The 15,201-nt window shown below is 37.5% G+C and overlaps 1 protein-coding gene across 1 annotated transcript; it reads right to left on the bottom strand.

Moving 5' to 3' along the window:
* Window positions 1–12,316: 12,316 nt before the first annotated feature.
* Window positions 12,317–13,172, bottom strand: LOC138351252 (uncharacterized). Its single transcript, XM_069302880.1, has 2 exons — window positions 12,999–13,172; window positions 12,317–12,739 (listed from the first exon to the last, which is right to left on the bottom strand). The coding sequence occupies exons 1-2, from the start codon at window positions 13,095–13,097 to the stop codon at window positions 12,515–12,517; spliced, it is 324 nt and encodes a 107-aa protein (XP_069158981.1). The 5' UTR covers window positions 13,098–13,172; the 3' UTR covers window positions 12,317–12,514.
* Between the last annotated feature and the right edge of the window lie 2,029 nt (window positions 13,173–15,201).

Below are 15,201 nucleotides of genomic sequence, written 5' to 3'. Positions count from 1 at the left end.
TGATGGTGTATGATGCTGGTGATGTATGATGCTGATGGTGTATGATGCTGGTGGTGTATGATGCTGGTGGTGTATGATGCTGGTGGTGTATGGTGCTGTTGGTGTATGATGCTGGTGGTGTATGGTGCTGGTGGTGGTGAATCTGACACTGTCATATATATATATATATATATATATATATATATATATATATATATATATATATATATATATATATATATATATATATATGAGGGGTACCACCTCTGGTGCAAGTGTAGGGACCCATAGCCTCGGAGAAGAAAATAAAGAGTACTCAGAGAAGACCTTGTGGATCCTCACTGAACACTTTCATATTTTCTTCTACCACCCTTATTCTTTTGGTATGTGTGTATATTTATCTAACTTTATTTGAAAACGTCATTACACAAAAAAAGTTACAATATTGATTATATATATATATATATATATATATATATATATATATATATATATATATATATATATATATATATATATATATATATATATAATTTTTTTTTCTTCCAATAATATAGTATTCGCTTGAAATTAACAGCCTGGTCAATCAGGCTGTTGGATTCAACTCCTCTCAGTTTTGTTATACGAGTTACAGCATGGTTAATCACATCCAAAATTAAAGTTATTTCCAGATGCAGTCCTAAAATTTTTAACATTGCTCTCACTAGTGTTAATGTAGATTATTTCATAATTTAAATAATATATTTAATTACTGTAGTACATTTTAACAACAATTTAACTTATAATTTTTGCAGCATAGGTCATTTGAATATAAGTATTTTATTAGAAACTATTTCCTTCAGGTCTTCAGGGAAAATTCTTGAGGAGATGCACAAACTGCAAACAATGTGTGCATGTCCGAAGCAATGTTTGCAAGTTCTGCCAGTGTGACTTCCGAAACAGTAGAGAATTAATGAAGAAAGAAGAGGAAGCCCGTTTTCTACTTAAAGGCAAGAAGGCTTTAGAACGAAATACAGCAAGCCGGGTTCTACGAAGGATTGAAAATCAGGTATTGAAGTTTGTCTACATCTGTTGTATTCATTTGTATTCTTCTTATGCTGAACTTGCTTGATAAGGTATAGAATCAACATGAATAATGCTGTACAGTACTTACATACTATTTGTTTATTTATTTATATACAAGTTAGCACACTGGGATTATGAGAGTACATAGCATTGATGTTTTTACATTCTTGTAAAGCCACTAGCACACATAGTGTTTTGGGCAGGTCCTTAATCTAACAGATAATTTTAAATAGGCAATTTAAAGCTTAAATGGAAAAAAATTGGCTGGTACATTGTAAGAAAGTATCACAAAGATTACTATGTACATTAAAGTAAAATTTGAGGGTTATCAACATATAAATTGTAGCATAATTTGAGGAATATTTCAAGGTATAATATAGTAAGATATGCATTCAATATAACAATCATGATATAAGGTGATAGCAATGATTACAATGGAAAAGTTGTATGGTTTAGGCACATATATTCTGGCATTGGATTTCATAAGATACAGTGCGAGTTTAATACACTAGTTAGGAAACTATCAAGAAAAAATTTAGGTACTTTTTGGTTTTATTTTTTAAAATGGCAGAAGTTGGACAGTTTTTAAATTTGTTAGCGAGTGAGTTCCATAGACAAGGTCCCTTTATTTGCATAGAGTATTTACACAGAATAACTTTGACTCTGGGGATATCAAAGATATTTATATATATATATATATATATATATATATATATATATATATATATATATATATATATATATATATATATATATATATATATATATATATATATATATATATATAATTTCAATTCAACCATCTCTGTCATTGATGTATATGGCAAAAAGTGTGTGGCCCAATACAGCACTATGTCTTAACGTAATGGGTCCAAGGGCCCATAAGGTCTCGACAGCATTAAGGGCCCTTTAGCAAACCAGTGTACTGGGGCCCCTATGACACCCATGACGTCTTTGTATCATTTCAAGTTAGTACATGTACTTCTTAAGATATGGGCACCATACAACTGCTGCATATTCTAGCTTTTGTCTAAAAAAATCATGAACAATTTATTTATTATTTATCCATGAATGCCAGAACTAAACCCTGTGGTACTCCACTCGTGACATTTCTCCAGTCCAATACATTGCCTCTGATTACTGCCCTCATTTTTCTATCAGTTTGAAATTTTTTAATCCATGTTAGAAGCTTACCTGTCACCCCTCCAATATGTTCCAGTTTCCAGAACAAACTCTTATGTGGAATTCTGTTGAATGCCTCTTTTAGGTCCAGATAGATGCAGTCAACCCAACCATATCTTTCCTGTAAAATTTCTGCGGCTCGATCATAGTAACTGATTAAATTTGTTACACAGGATCTTCCATTTCAAAATTTTTTATTTTTTATTTTTATTTTTTTTCCAGCACGCACAAGGAAGCTTGATGCAGATAAACTTACATTAGGATCAGAAGGTGATAGCGATAATGCCTTGGAAAAAAATCCTGACGAGCTACAAGTGCAGCAGGTGCATAAAGTCCAAAAAGTACCGCAGGTGCAAGAAATTCAACAAGTACAAAAAGTTCCGCAGGTGGAACATTTACAAAAAGTTCCGCAGGTGCAACAAGGGCTACCATTAGCAATCATTCAGAAACAGCAAGAAGTACAAGTAGTAAAATTTGAACCACAGGGAACTACACCAGGAAAACAGTGTAGTAACAACGGAATGGGAATTTTAAAATACCTGAGGAAACAGGTAAAAAAGGACAAACAATAGAAATGGTTCCTTACACCTTATTATTTGGTAGTTTATAGGTATTTTACTTATAATACTTTATATTATGTCTACAGTTTATAATTTAGTTTACAGTTAATTTACTTTTCAACTTCCATATCTTACATGAAGGATTTTTACTGTTTTTCATTTTTAAAACCTTATTAGTATCATTTATAGTTTAGTGTCAATTCACTTATAATACAATATATGGAATAATTTACTAAATTCATTTAACTATAATAAATTTAAATAAACATTTTTACCCCAGGATGAGTTTCAGTCACCCTACCCAAAAAATTAATGTTTCTTTATTACTAATCTTGTGAGAGGTAGCTTATTGTGCAGCCCATACTCATTCTGTGAGTGTTAGTTTATTGTGCACCCCATAGTCATCATGTCACCCAAGCCTGCTGCAGCTGCACCTGAGGGGTGGTGTAGGGAACCATTAGTGTACTATTATGATTTGAGAGAGAGAATGCTCTGTGGACAGAGCATCAATATGGCTTAAGGCATTGAGCTTTGCCTCAAGATGAAGCTTGGGCTGATCTCTGATTTGCTTCTTGGGAGTCTTCATTTACGTGCACCCCATACTCAACCACTTTGTAGTAATTAATTGTGCAACCCATACTCATCCTGTTACCAGTAGTTTGTGCAACCCATACTTATCCTGTGATCCCTATCCCTCTACTTCAAGTCCCTCAAGGGGCGCACGAATTCAGTTTGGCATACTGCATCCTGCCTTCCCATCCCTAGCTACTGACCCATCACAATATTTTATTTTATTTTATTTATATATATACAAGTAGGTACATTGGGGTTGTGAGAATACATTGAATAGTACAGTATTTACAATCTTGTAAAGCCACTAGTATGCGCAGCGTTTCAGGCAGGTCCTTAATCTAACAGATAATTTTAAGTAGGTAATTTCTATCAGAATTGATAAATGATAATAAATACATTGTTTACATACATTACAAATACATACATATAAGCTCAAAAGCTTCATTGAAGGTTGTAACAGAACCCATGAGCACCACACCAGAAATAAATACAGTTTTGATATTCCAAGAGTACGACTTAATCAAACTAGAAATGCTCTACAAAACAAGGGACCCAGAATGTGGAATGATCTTCCCAACCATGTTAAAGACTGTACCTCTCTCAACCAGTTTAAGATAAAAACTAAACACTACCTAATAAATTCACTAACCTACCTTACCCCTCTATTGTCAACCCATGTCTGTTATTTTTTTTTTTTTTTTTAATCAACACTGTTTGTCAACCTATTGTATTTGTGCTGCTTTTTCAGTCATGTTCCCTCTTTTTTTTATCTTTATTTGTATTTGTTCTCAACACATTTTATTCTTTATGCTCAATTAGTATTAAGTTCTAGATATTAATGTTTTTCCTGCCCGAAACGCGTTGCGTAATAGTGGCTTTAGGCATTGTATGTACTAGCTCTATCTATATATCGATCCATTAATGTAACATTACTTGTATGTATGTACCTTACCTGAATAAACATATTTATTTATTTATTTATTTATTTATACAAGTTTAACTCTGGGGATATCAAAGAGATATTTATTTCTGGTGTGGTGATAATGGGTCCTATTACATCTGTCCAGGAAGAGTTTCAGAGCAGGATTTGCATTTAAGAACAGAGTTTTGTAAATGTAGTTGACACAAGAGAATTTATGGAGTGAGATTATGTTTAGCATGTTTAGGGAGTTAAACAAGGGGGCTGAGTGTTGTCTGAAAGCAGAATTTGATATTATTCTGATAGCAGATTTTTGCTGGGTGATGATGGACTTGAGGTGGTTTGCAGTGGTTGAACCCCATGCACAGATACCATAGTTGAGATAGGGATAGATTAGTGTATAATATAGAGAGATGAGAGCAGGGTTAGGTACATAATATCTGATTTTGGAGAGTATACCAACTGTTTTAGAGACTTTCTTAGTTATGTGTTGTATGTGGGTACTGAAGTTGAGTCTCTTGTCTAAGAATAGACCAAGAAACTTTCCATCATTGTTATTGCTAATGTTTACATTGTCATCTGAAGCTGAATTGCATTTGTAGATTTGCTTCCAAATAAGATGTAGTAGGTCTTTTCTATGTTAAGTGTTAGTTTGTTGGTTGACATCCATAAGTGGACTTTTTTTAGTTCATTATTAACAACATTACAGTATTTAGTGTATGTGGGTTGGGGTTGGAGTAGATGAGTGTAGTATCATCAGCAAACAATATAGGTTTCAGAATGTTAAGAACATATACATCCTGCCTTCCCATCCCTAGCTACTGACCCATCACAATATACATCCTGCCTTCCCATCCCTAGCTACTGACCCATCACAATATACATGTAGTAGAGTGTTTTCTGTAGGCAATTTTCTAATTATACAATCATATGTTGCCCTCAGCTCTCCTATTTCATACATACTTTTTTTCTTTTGCAAGGGAGTAATTACTACATCTACATTACAATCCTCCCATGGTGGTGTAAATTTTCTCTTGGGCACAGCAATACACTCTGAAATAACATCATACTTAATAACATTAGAACATAAGGTATTCATATATGCTCTTTTCTTCATCATACATTGTTCAGTACTTCCCACCTTTTGAACTGAGAGGACCAATTCATTAGCTCCCCCACCTCTCATTAATCTAATGGCAGAAGCTACATTTATCTCTGCAATTCTATCCCCAATATTCTGCAGATTCAACTCCATCCTGATTTTCTCAATCATAGCATTTCTTGGGCATCCTAAGATAATTCTCATGGCTTCATTTTGTACCTGTGGGAGGTTGGTGCTGGGGTTACTGTGGGAGGTGTACTGTGTGAGGTTGGTGTTGGGGTTACCTGTAGGAGGTGTACTGTGGGAGGTTGGTGCTGGGGTTACCTGTGGGAGGTGTACTGTGGGAGGTTGGTGTTGTGTACTGTGGGAGGTTGGTGTTGGGGTTACTGTGGGAGGTGTACTGTGGGAGGTTGGTGTTGTGTACTGTGGGAGGTTGGTGCTGGGGTTACCTGTGGGATGTGTACTGTGGGAGGTTGGTGTTGTGTACTGTGGGAGGTTGGTGTTGGGGTTACTGTGGGAGGTTGGTGCTGGGGTTACCTGTGGGAGGTGTACTGTGGGAGGTTGGTGCTGGGGTTAACTGTGGGAGGTGTACTGTGGGAGGTTGGTGTTGGGGTTACCTGTGGGAGGTTGGTGTTGGGGTTACTGTGGGAGGTGTACTGTAGGAGGTTGGTGTTGGGGTATTCACCTAGTATATCTTGTTTCTGGGTGTACTAACCTAGTATATGTTGCGTGTGTGTGTGTATACTCACCTAGTCTCACCTAGAATATCTTGTGTGTAAGTACTCAACTAGTACTCACCTAGTATACCTTGTATGTGTGTATTCACCTAGTATATCTTGTTTCTGGGTGTACTAACTTAGTATATGTTGCGTGTGTGTGTATACTCACCTAGTCTCACCTAGAATATCTTGTGTGTAAGTACTCAACTAGTACTCACCTAGTATACCTTGTATGTGTGTATTCACCTAGTATATCTTGTTTCTGGGTGTACTAACTTAGTATATGTTGCGTGTGTGTGTATACTCACCTAGTCTCACCTAGAATATCTTGTGTGTAAGTACTCAACTAGTACTCACCTAGTATACCTTGTATGTGTGTATTCACCTAGTATATCTTGTTTCTGGGTGTACTAACCTAGTATATGTTGCGTGTGTGTGTGTATACTCACCTAGTCTCACCTAGAATATCTTGTGTGTAAGTACTCAACTAGTACTCACCTAGTATACCTTGTATGTGTGTATTCACCTAGTATATCTTGTTTCTGGGTGTACTAACCTAGTATATGTTGCGTGTGTGTGTGTATACTCACCTAGTCTCACCTAGAATATCTTGTGTGTAAGTACTCAACTAGTACTCACCTAGTATACCTTGTATGTGTGTATTCACCTAGTATATCTTGTTTCTGGGTGTACTAACTTAGTATATGTTGCGTGTGTGTGTATACTCACCTAGTCTCACCTAGAATATCTTGTGTGTAAGTACTCAACTAGTACTCACCTAGTATACCTTGTATGTGTGTATTCACCTAGTATATCTTGTTTCTGGGTGTACTAACCTAGTATATGTTGCGTGTGTGTGTGTATACTCACCTAGTCTCACCTAGAATATCTTGTGTGTAAGTACTCAACTAGTACTCACCTAGTATACCTTGTATGTGTGTATTCACCTAGTATATCTTGTTTCTGGGTGTACTAACTTAGTATATGTTGCGTGTGTGTGTATACTCACCTAGTCTCACCTAGAATATCTTGTGTGTAAGTACTCAACTAGTACTCACCTAGTATACCTTGTCAGACCTTGCCTATACCCTATACAGACCTTGTGTGTGTGTACGATCATATGTGGCATTCTTCCAAGAAAAGGAGTTAGAAATGAAACGGTATAATCAGATCCTTTTATACAACACATTGAGAAAGAATAAAGGTTAAGTGTGGTATCAGTAAGATTTACACACTAGTCCACACTTGCGGTGTGTACAATATGTGTGTGTACAATGTAAGTGGAGGCAGAGTTGGAGGGAGGGAAATGTAGTTGGTGGACCTGTGGTCAGGGTGGCTGAACACAAATTTCAGTGTTTATGGCAGGGTAAGGGAATGGTCGTCGGTGGTCTTGTGATTCAATATTTTCTTGTTGTCGCTAAGTTACACTTTTTCAGGTCTATATAGTACAATGGCCAGTCCTCATGTACCTAGTAATTATGTACCTTAAATTATGTACGTAAATTATGTAATTATGTTCATGTACCTAGTAGCTAGTAGTTATAGTGTCAGTTGGGGGTTAATGGGCCAGGCCGAGCGTGCCTGTGCCCCACAAATATCACCCTTATTGCTGACTAGTTGGTATAACGGCTTTTCCCAAACCTCTCTCTCGCCAGAATTATACTGACATGTGAATATCTTTGGCAGTTGATGAATCCTAAATATAAATAATAAATAAATAAATGTTTATTTAGGTAAGGTACATCCATACAAGAAATTTTTACAAAGATTGGTGGACTTATAGATAGATTCATACATTGCATAACTGCATGGCATAACTGGCAATCCCCTCACAGTGTTCAAGTGAGAACTGGATAAGCACCTCCAAAGGATACCCAAGTATGCCAAGTATGCTGCCCTGAGGAACACCAATGTTGATGGGTAGGGTGGGAGAAATTGAATTATTCACAGAAACATACTGGAGCCTGTCAGTGAGGTACGTAGGATTTGAGGTATTGCAGGGGATACAAGACACTGATCACTGGTCTCCCATTTGGTCCTCATTGCTTTATCTTACTATTATTGAATGTCAATAACCGTATTATGCAATTTCAATTTCTTCTATTGCTTTCTTTATTACGCACCCCATACCCATCCCGTGAGCCGTGGTGTAAAGGATTACAGAGGCACATAATCGGTTCAGGACCTGAACCCTCTAGTTCGTTTAGCTAAGCAAATAACAATGTTTGACGCTAGTTACAAAATTATTAATGTTGTATACACATGTACACACACACTCATACATACATATATATATATATATATATATATATATATATATATATATATATATATATATATATATATATATATATATATATATATATATGTATATATATACATATATATATATATATATATATATATATATATATATATATATATATATATATATATATATATATATATATATATATATATATATATATATATATATAATTATACCAGTATAATCTAATAATATATACTGGTCTAATAAAATAATTAGACCAGTTAATACTCTCACTCGTTGTGTTAGGATATGTTAGCTTGATAAAACTGACTGTTCATTGTTGAGAAATGTGTTAACAAACAATATATCTGACTTATCAAGACTGTAGCTTGCTTAGCAAAAGGAACTTTTTTTAAATTTGGGTTCAGTTTAACTACCGCTCAAGGGATGAGTAATTGGGGCATAATAAAGGAACTAAGCTGATAAAATGAAAGATGGGAAAACAACATTAGAAAGATAAACTCGAGAGACGTTTTCATGTTAACCCGAAAATTATTTGAGGAGCAAGACAGACTGCGGGTCAAGCAATTGGTCTTTATGCTATCGTGATGGGGGATCAGCCATTACACGTGTTAATGACTCTTGTATAGTTGTGTAGTTAAGGACATCAGGGTAAAGGGGTAATGGGCATTGTGGTTGATTGTTCTACCTGGGAATCCTCCACTGTTTTATATCTTATGTATGTATGTATGTATGTACTAACCTAGTTGTGGTTGCAAGGGTTGAACTTTGGCTCTTTGGTCCCGCCACTTGAATACATACACTTTCCATACACTTGAAACTGTGTATGGAATCAGCCTCCACCACATTACTGCCTAAAGCATTCCATTTATTAACTACTCTGACACTGAAAAGTTCTTTCTATAATCTCTCTGTGGCTCATTTGGGTACTCAGCTTCCACCTGTGTCCCCTTGTGCGTGTACCACATGTGTTAAATAAATGTATGTATGTATGTATGTACGTATGTATGTATGTATGTATGTATGTATGTATGTATGTATGTATGTATGTATGTATGTATGTATGTATGTATGTAAGGAGAGAGAGAGAGGGAGAGAGAGAGAGAGAGAGAGAGAGAGAGAGAGAGAGAGAGAGAGAGAGAGAGAGAGAGAGAGAGAGAGAGAGAGAGAGAGAGAGAGAGAGAAAGAGATGAAGATCGAGACAGAGAAATAGATATAGACAGAGTCAGGGAGAGAATGTTAGACACAGAGACGTATAGATAAGGATATGCAAAGTCAGTGAGAGAATGACAGAGATAGAGCGAGGAAAGAGACAGAGAGATAGGCTGACACAGAGAATGTCAGAAACGAGGAGAGGCAGAGACAGAGGGACAGGGACAGACGGACAGGGCCAGAGGAGGGACGGGGGAACAGAGGGGGAGCAGTGGGACAGGGAGGGAGACAGGGACAGAGAGGGGGGCATGGACAGAGACAGAGACAGAGGGACAGGGTCAGAGAGGGGGACCGGGGGACAGAGGGAGGAGAGGGGGGCAGGAGACCAAGAGAGAGGGGACAGAGGAGAGACAGGGACAAGGGGACAGAGATGGATAGGGGGACTGGAGGAAAGGGAGAGGGACAGATGATGGACAGCGGACAGAAAGAGTGGGCAGGGGGACAGAGAGGTACAGGGGACAGAGAGATGGACAGGGGGACATAGAGGAACAGGGGGACAGAGAGTGACAGGGGGACAGAGAGAGGAACAGGAGGACAGAGAAGAACAGGGGGACAGAGAGAGACAGGGGGGACAGAGACAGGGACAATGGGATAGAGAGGGACAGGGGGACAGAGAGATGGAAAGGGGGGACAGGGGGACAGAGAGGGGGACAGAGAGGGGGAAAGGGATCTGGGACAGAGGACAGAAAATGTGGGCAAGGGGACAAAGTGAGGGACAGGGGACAAAGATGGACAGGGGGACAAAGATGGACAAGGGGGACAGGAGGAAAGGGGGGAGATGTATGAGGGGAAATGTTTGCGGAAGATGGAGAAGGGGTATTTAGAACGGTAAGTTAGAGAGGGGGCAACTAAGGCCCATCATTGAAAAACAAATGAGCATCATTGCAATAGCAGGAGCCACGCACATCTTTAGCCTGCGTTGTTGAGACATTGTCAATTAAGCGGTGTCCAATAGCAGTATCTTCGGTATTTAAGCGTTACCTTAAAAAATACTGGAAATATTGAAAGCTATTAATCCAGATATTAATCCCCTTGTGCAACGCACACAAGAGGCAACAGCTTCTAGCTCTACAAGCCGCAATATAAAATAGAGAATAGGCGATTGTTTTCACTCACAGTGTAATAAACCCACGGACCCACCCACCCGCTGAAGCCGTAAATGCCAAGACATTACTTCCGTTTAAAATTAAGCCGGAATAATCCTCAGGTATGTGGAGGATGTGGGAGGCCTTTGATCAACCACCGACTTCCTGCCCCGTCGACGGGGCCATCAGCCCTCAGTGTGCCCTCAGCCAAAATAATGTGAAACATGTATGTGGGTGTATTAAATATTTTAATTTATTATTTCCAAGATTTAGCTGTTAGCTCTTGGACCCCGCCTTTCTAAGCGTCGGTTGTCTAATGTACCGACTCTCGGCCTCTTTTCCTCCATCATATCTAAACAACATATATTTTTATCTAACACACTCACACATCCCCAAGATGCAGCCTTTAGCAGCTTCCTGACTTTCAGGTTCCTATTTACTGCAAGGTGAATAGAGGCATTAGTGTGTGTATGTTTGTGTCTGTGTGTGTGTGTGTGTACGTGTGTGTGTTTGTGTGTATACTCACCTAGTTGTGGTTGCGGGGGGTTGAGCTCTGGCTCTTTGGTCCCACCTCTCAACTGGCAATCAACTGATGTACAGATTCCTGAGCCTACTGGGCTCTATCATATCTGCATTTGAAACTGTGTATGGAGTCAGCCTCCACCACATCACTGCCTAATGCATTCCATCTATTAACTACTCTGACACTGAAAAAGTTCTTTCTAACATCCTAGTGGTTCATTTGGGTACTAAGTTTCCACCTGTGTCCCCTTGTTCGCCTACCACCCGTGTTAAACAGTTTATCTTTATGTACCCTATCAATTGCATTTCTCGCAGCCTGTCCTCGTAACTCATGCCTCTTAGTCCTGGGACTAGCCTATTGGCATACCACTAAACTTTTTCAAGCTTCGTCTTGTGCTTTTTTTTTTTTTTTTTTTTTTTTTGAGATATATACAAGAGTTGTTATATTCTTGTACAGCCTAGTACTAAGTATATGGTGTTTGGCTAGATAAGAGTAAAACTGCTTGTAGATTAGTTTTTCAACAAATGTTGACAAGTTAGGCAGGATTGATATAGGTCTGTAGTTGTTAACATCTGTGAGATCACCACATTTGTGTACAGGGGTAACTCGCTTTTTTTAGGATAACTGGAAAGGTTTGGAGTTCAAGTTCAAGTAGCTTTTCAAAAAATGTTGACAAGTTAGGCAGGATTGATATAGGTCTGTAGTTGTTAACATCTGTGAGATCACCACATTTGTGTACAGGGGTAACTCGCTTTTTTTAGGATAACTGGAAAGGTTTGGAGTTCAAGTGACCTGTTGAAGAGCATGAGAATTCTTTGGAGACAATTCCTAACCTATACTTCTTCTCAAGGTCATGTTTTTTATTAATGGGTTTAAGTATTCCCTTTGTAAGCAAGGGATTGTTAAGCCTTTTGGTTATGCTTACAAAAAAGTCACAGGACAGACATTATCAGCAGCAGTTATAAAATTGTCAATAGCAGTTTCATTGTGCAGCCTAAAACTTAACTCCCTTGACTCTAGAGGTATATATATTAGGTTTAGGTTAGGTTTTTTTAATTAAACCAGCCAGGATGAGTGAAGCCATGAAGGGCGTTTTTATTAATTAAAACACCCAAATGTTGGGTGCTTCAGGTGTTGTTCCTCTTGGATGATCTTGTACCTCTCTGTCTCACACCTGTAAGAATGAGTGATATGGTTAAGGGGGAAACAAAGTGCAGGCAAGGCAATGGAGGCCAGTAGTAATCTTAGGGCTAGGATAATTAGAAATTAGAGAAATTAGCAAGAGAAATCAGGTAAAATTTATTATACTTAACTTTTGTATCATCAGTTTAGTAGTAAATCTTCATCTTCATCATCATCATCTTCACTGTCACAAAGCTCCAGGTAGGGCTCGGAAACATCAACATCCTCTTCCTGGTATCCAAATAAACGCTTTGCATCACTCAGCTTGTCAGAACACAACTTTTGCCCTTGCTTCAAAAGAGCCAAGATTCCACTCTTATTTTTGGTTGATAGGTGCTTCTCTTCAATAGTGTACTTGTTAGGATCCTGTAATATATAGACTATTTAATGGGGTTTAAGACATTTACAAATTTCCCTGAAAATACTAAAGAAATTAGAATAAATAAATAAAGTTTTCGGTAAAAGTTCAAATATATGTAAAACACACCAGTACAGTATATGAAAACCATGGAATTGTCTACCTGTCAAAGTTGTAAATAGCAAGACTTTACTCAAGTATAAAATTCTGCTGGATAAATGTTTATGAAGAACTGAATTGCAACACACATTTAGGCTGTTAGCTTACCTTGCTTAGATATGAAGGAAAAATTCCACATAACAACTCTTCAGTATGTTCGGTTAAAATCTCTCTCTTATTCTTGTAATATGCGAGATAATGCAGCATTTCTTGAACAGTGTGTTGTTGCTCTTCTCTGGATCTCTTCTGAAGCTCCACATCTTCTACTGCCTTCTTTTTTTGAGCAAGGGACACTAATAAAAGAGGAAAATTATATTTACTGCAAGTAAACTACAACTCAATTTAATGTAATTACAGTTTAGGTACTTGCATTATACATACTATACATAGTTTATTGTGCAGTATCAACCTGATAAAAACCTACGGATTATGATACTGCACCTATTTTACAAACAGTAGTGATGATATTTTACTTCAAAAATAAGTAAAGCTTATCCATTATGCATGCTAAATGTTAGTTATCTTGATAAGGCCGAATTGTAACCCCTGATAAAATGAGATGTAGTTACAAACCATTTTGGCTATGATGAGGCAATAAATTGTGCCATGGCAGGATACCTTCTATTGCATCCTTTTCACTGAGAATTTCAGAGTTTTCACTATTGTAGATTTTTATGAAGCCTTGAAGCTTTTTCCTATCACACTCATTTCTGTGCCAGAGTGAAGAGCGCATTTTACTGGATGCTGCAAATAAAGTTTTTTGGCTGAAAGTTTTAAAGTTGTTAAAAAAATTTCCTCATCATTTACCTACATAGAAATTATAGACAAGAGCTAAATAGAAATTGCTTCAGAGTTAACAAAGAAATAGTAAGCCTACCTGCATCAGTGGCAATCAGATTTTTGCGATGCCTGATAGAGTCTGCAACTGCCTCGATAGAATATTTTATGTTCTTCGAGGTTGTTCCAGTGTTTAACTCTAACTCCTTACAAATCATTTGTAGGTCAGATCGCCATTCTTGAATCAATGACTTTTGAACATCAAGTTTGTCGATCTCATTTGAAACTGTTATTTCCGTCTCTCTGGCCTATTTGAAAATATAATAAATTTAATGAACAAATCACATTAACCGTGATGAGTGGTTCGAACCTATGGGCTTGGCATTCCCAGATGCTTGCTGTAGTTGAATGCGCCACAACATGGTCAAAAGAATTGCAACCTAGGGTACTAATGAACCCACAATTCAATTTTTGTTAATTATGCACCCCCATACCCATTCCATGGGCGGTTGTGCATGCAGTTTCCCATGTACTTGGTCTGTGTCCTCCAGTAGTTTTACCTCTGATGGCCCTTTCAATACACATAGAATTCATATTATTGTGATATATCAATACATGGAGAAAGACATTGAAATGGGGGCATCAAAGGCAGAACTACTGAATGACAGAGACCGAGTTCATGGGGGAATTGTGTGAAACCTGGTTTGGCTTCAGTGGAAGCCTTGGGATCCTTGTGGGTGCAGTAGTACTCCAAGTTGCAATTCATCTGACCATGTCGTGGCGTAGTGAACTAGAGCATGCATCTGAGAGCACTCAGTGCATGGGGTTCAAACCCTCATCACAGTTCCCGTGATATATCACGATACTGTGATTTCTCTGTGAACACATTTGATATATCTCGGAATCATACATTTAGGTTAATTAAATACTATATACTTTATACAAATTAACCTTATTGATATATTGAAAAAGTTCAAGCAGTTAATTCAAGGAAATGGTCGCTAATTACTACAAAGTGGTTGAGTATGGGGTGCACGTAAATGAAGACTCCCAAGAAGCAAATCAGAGATCAGCCCAAGCTTCATCTTGAGGCAAAGCTCAATGCCTTAAGCCATATTGATGCTCTGTCCACAGAGCATTCTCTCTCTCAAATCATAATAGTACACTAATGGTTCCCTACACCACCCCTCAGGTGCAGCTGCAGCAGGCTTGGGTGACATGATGACTATGGGGTGCACAATAAACTAACACTCACAGAATGAGTATGGGCTGCACAATAAGCTACCTCTCACAAGATTAGTAATAAAGAAACATTAATTTTTTGGGTAGGGTGACTGAAACTCATCCTGGGGTAAAAATGTTTATTTAAATTTATTATAGTTAAATGAATTTAGTAAATTATTCCATATATTGTATTATAAGTGAATTGACACTAAACTATAAATGATACTAATAAGGTTTTAAAAATGAAAAACAGTAAAAATCTTTCATGTAAGATATGGAAGTTGAAAAGTAAATTAACTGTAAACTAAAT

Source organism: Procambarus clarkii, chromosome 49 (assembly GCF_040958095.1).
Source record: "Procambarus clarkii isolate CNS0578487 chromosome 49, FALCON_Pclarkii_2.0, whole genome shotgun sequence".
NCBI lineage: Eukaryota > Metazoa > Arthropoda > Malacostraca > Decapoda > Cambaridae > Procambarus > Procambarus clarkii.
This window is presented reverse-complemented; position numbering and strand designations above follow the sequence as displayed.

Coding starts and splice junctions, on each gene's coding strand:
- LOC138351252 (XM_069302880.1), bottom strand. CDS start 13,097: ATGCTGCATTATCTCGCATATTACAAGAATAAGAGAGAGATTTTAACC. Junction 12,740..12,998: donor TTCCTTCATATCTAAGCAAG/GTAAGCTAACAG, acceptor TATATATTACAG/GATCCTAACAAGTACACTAT.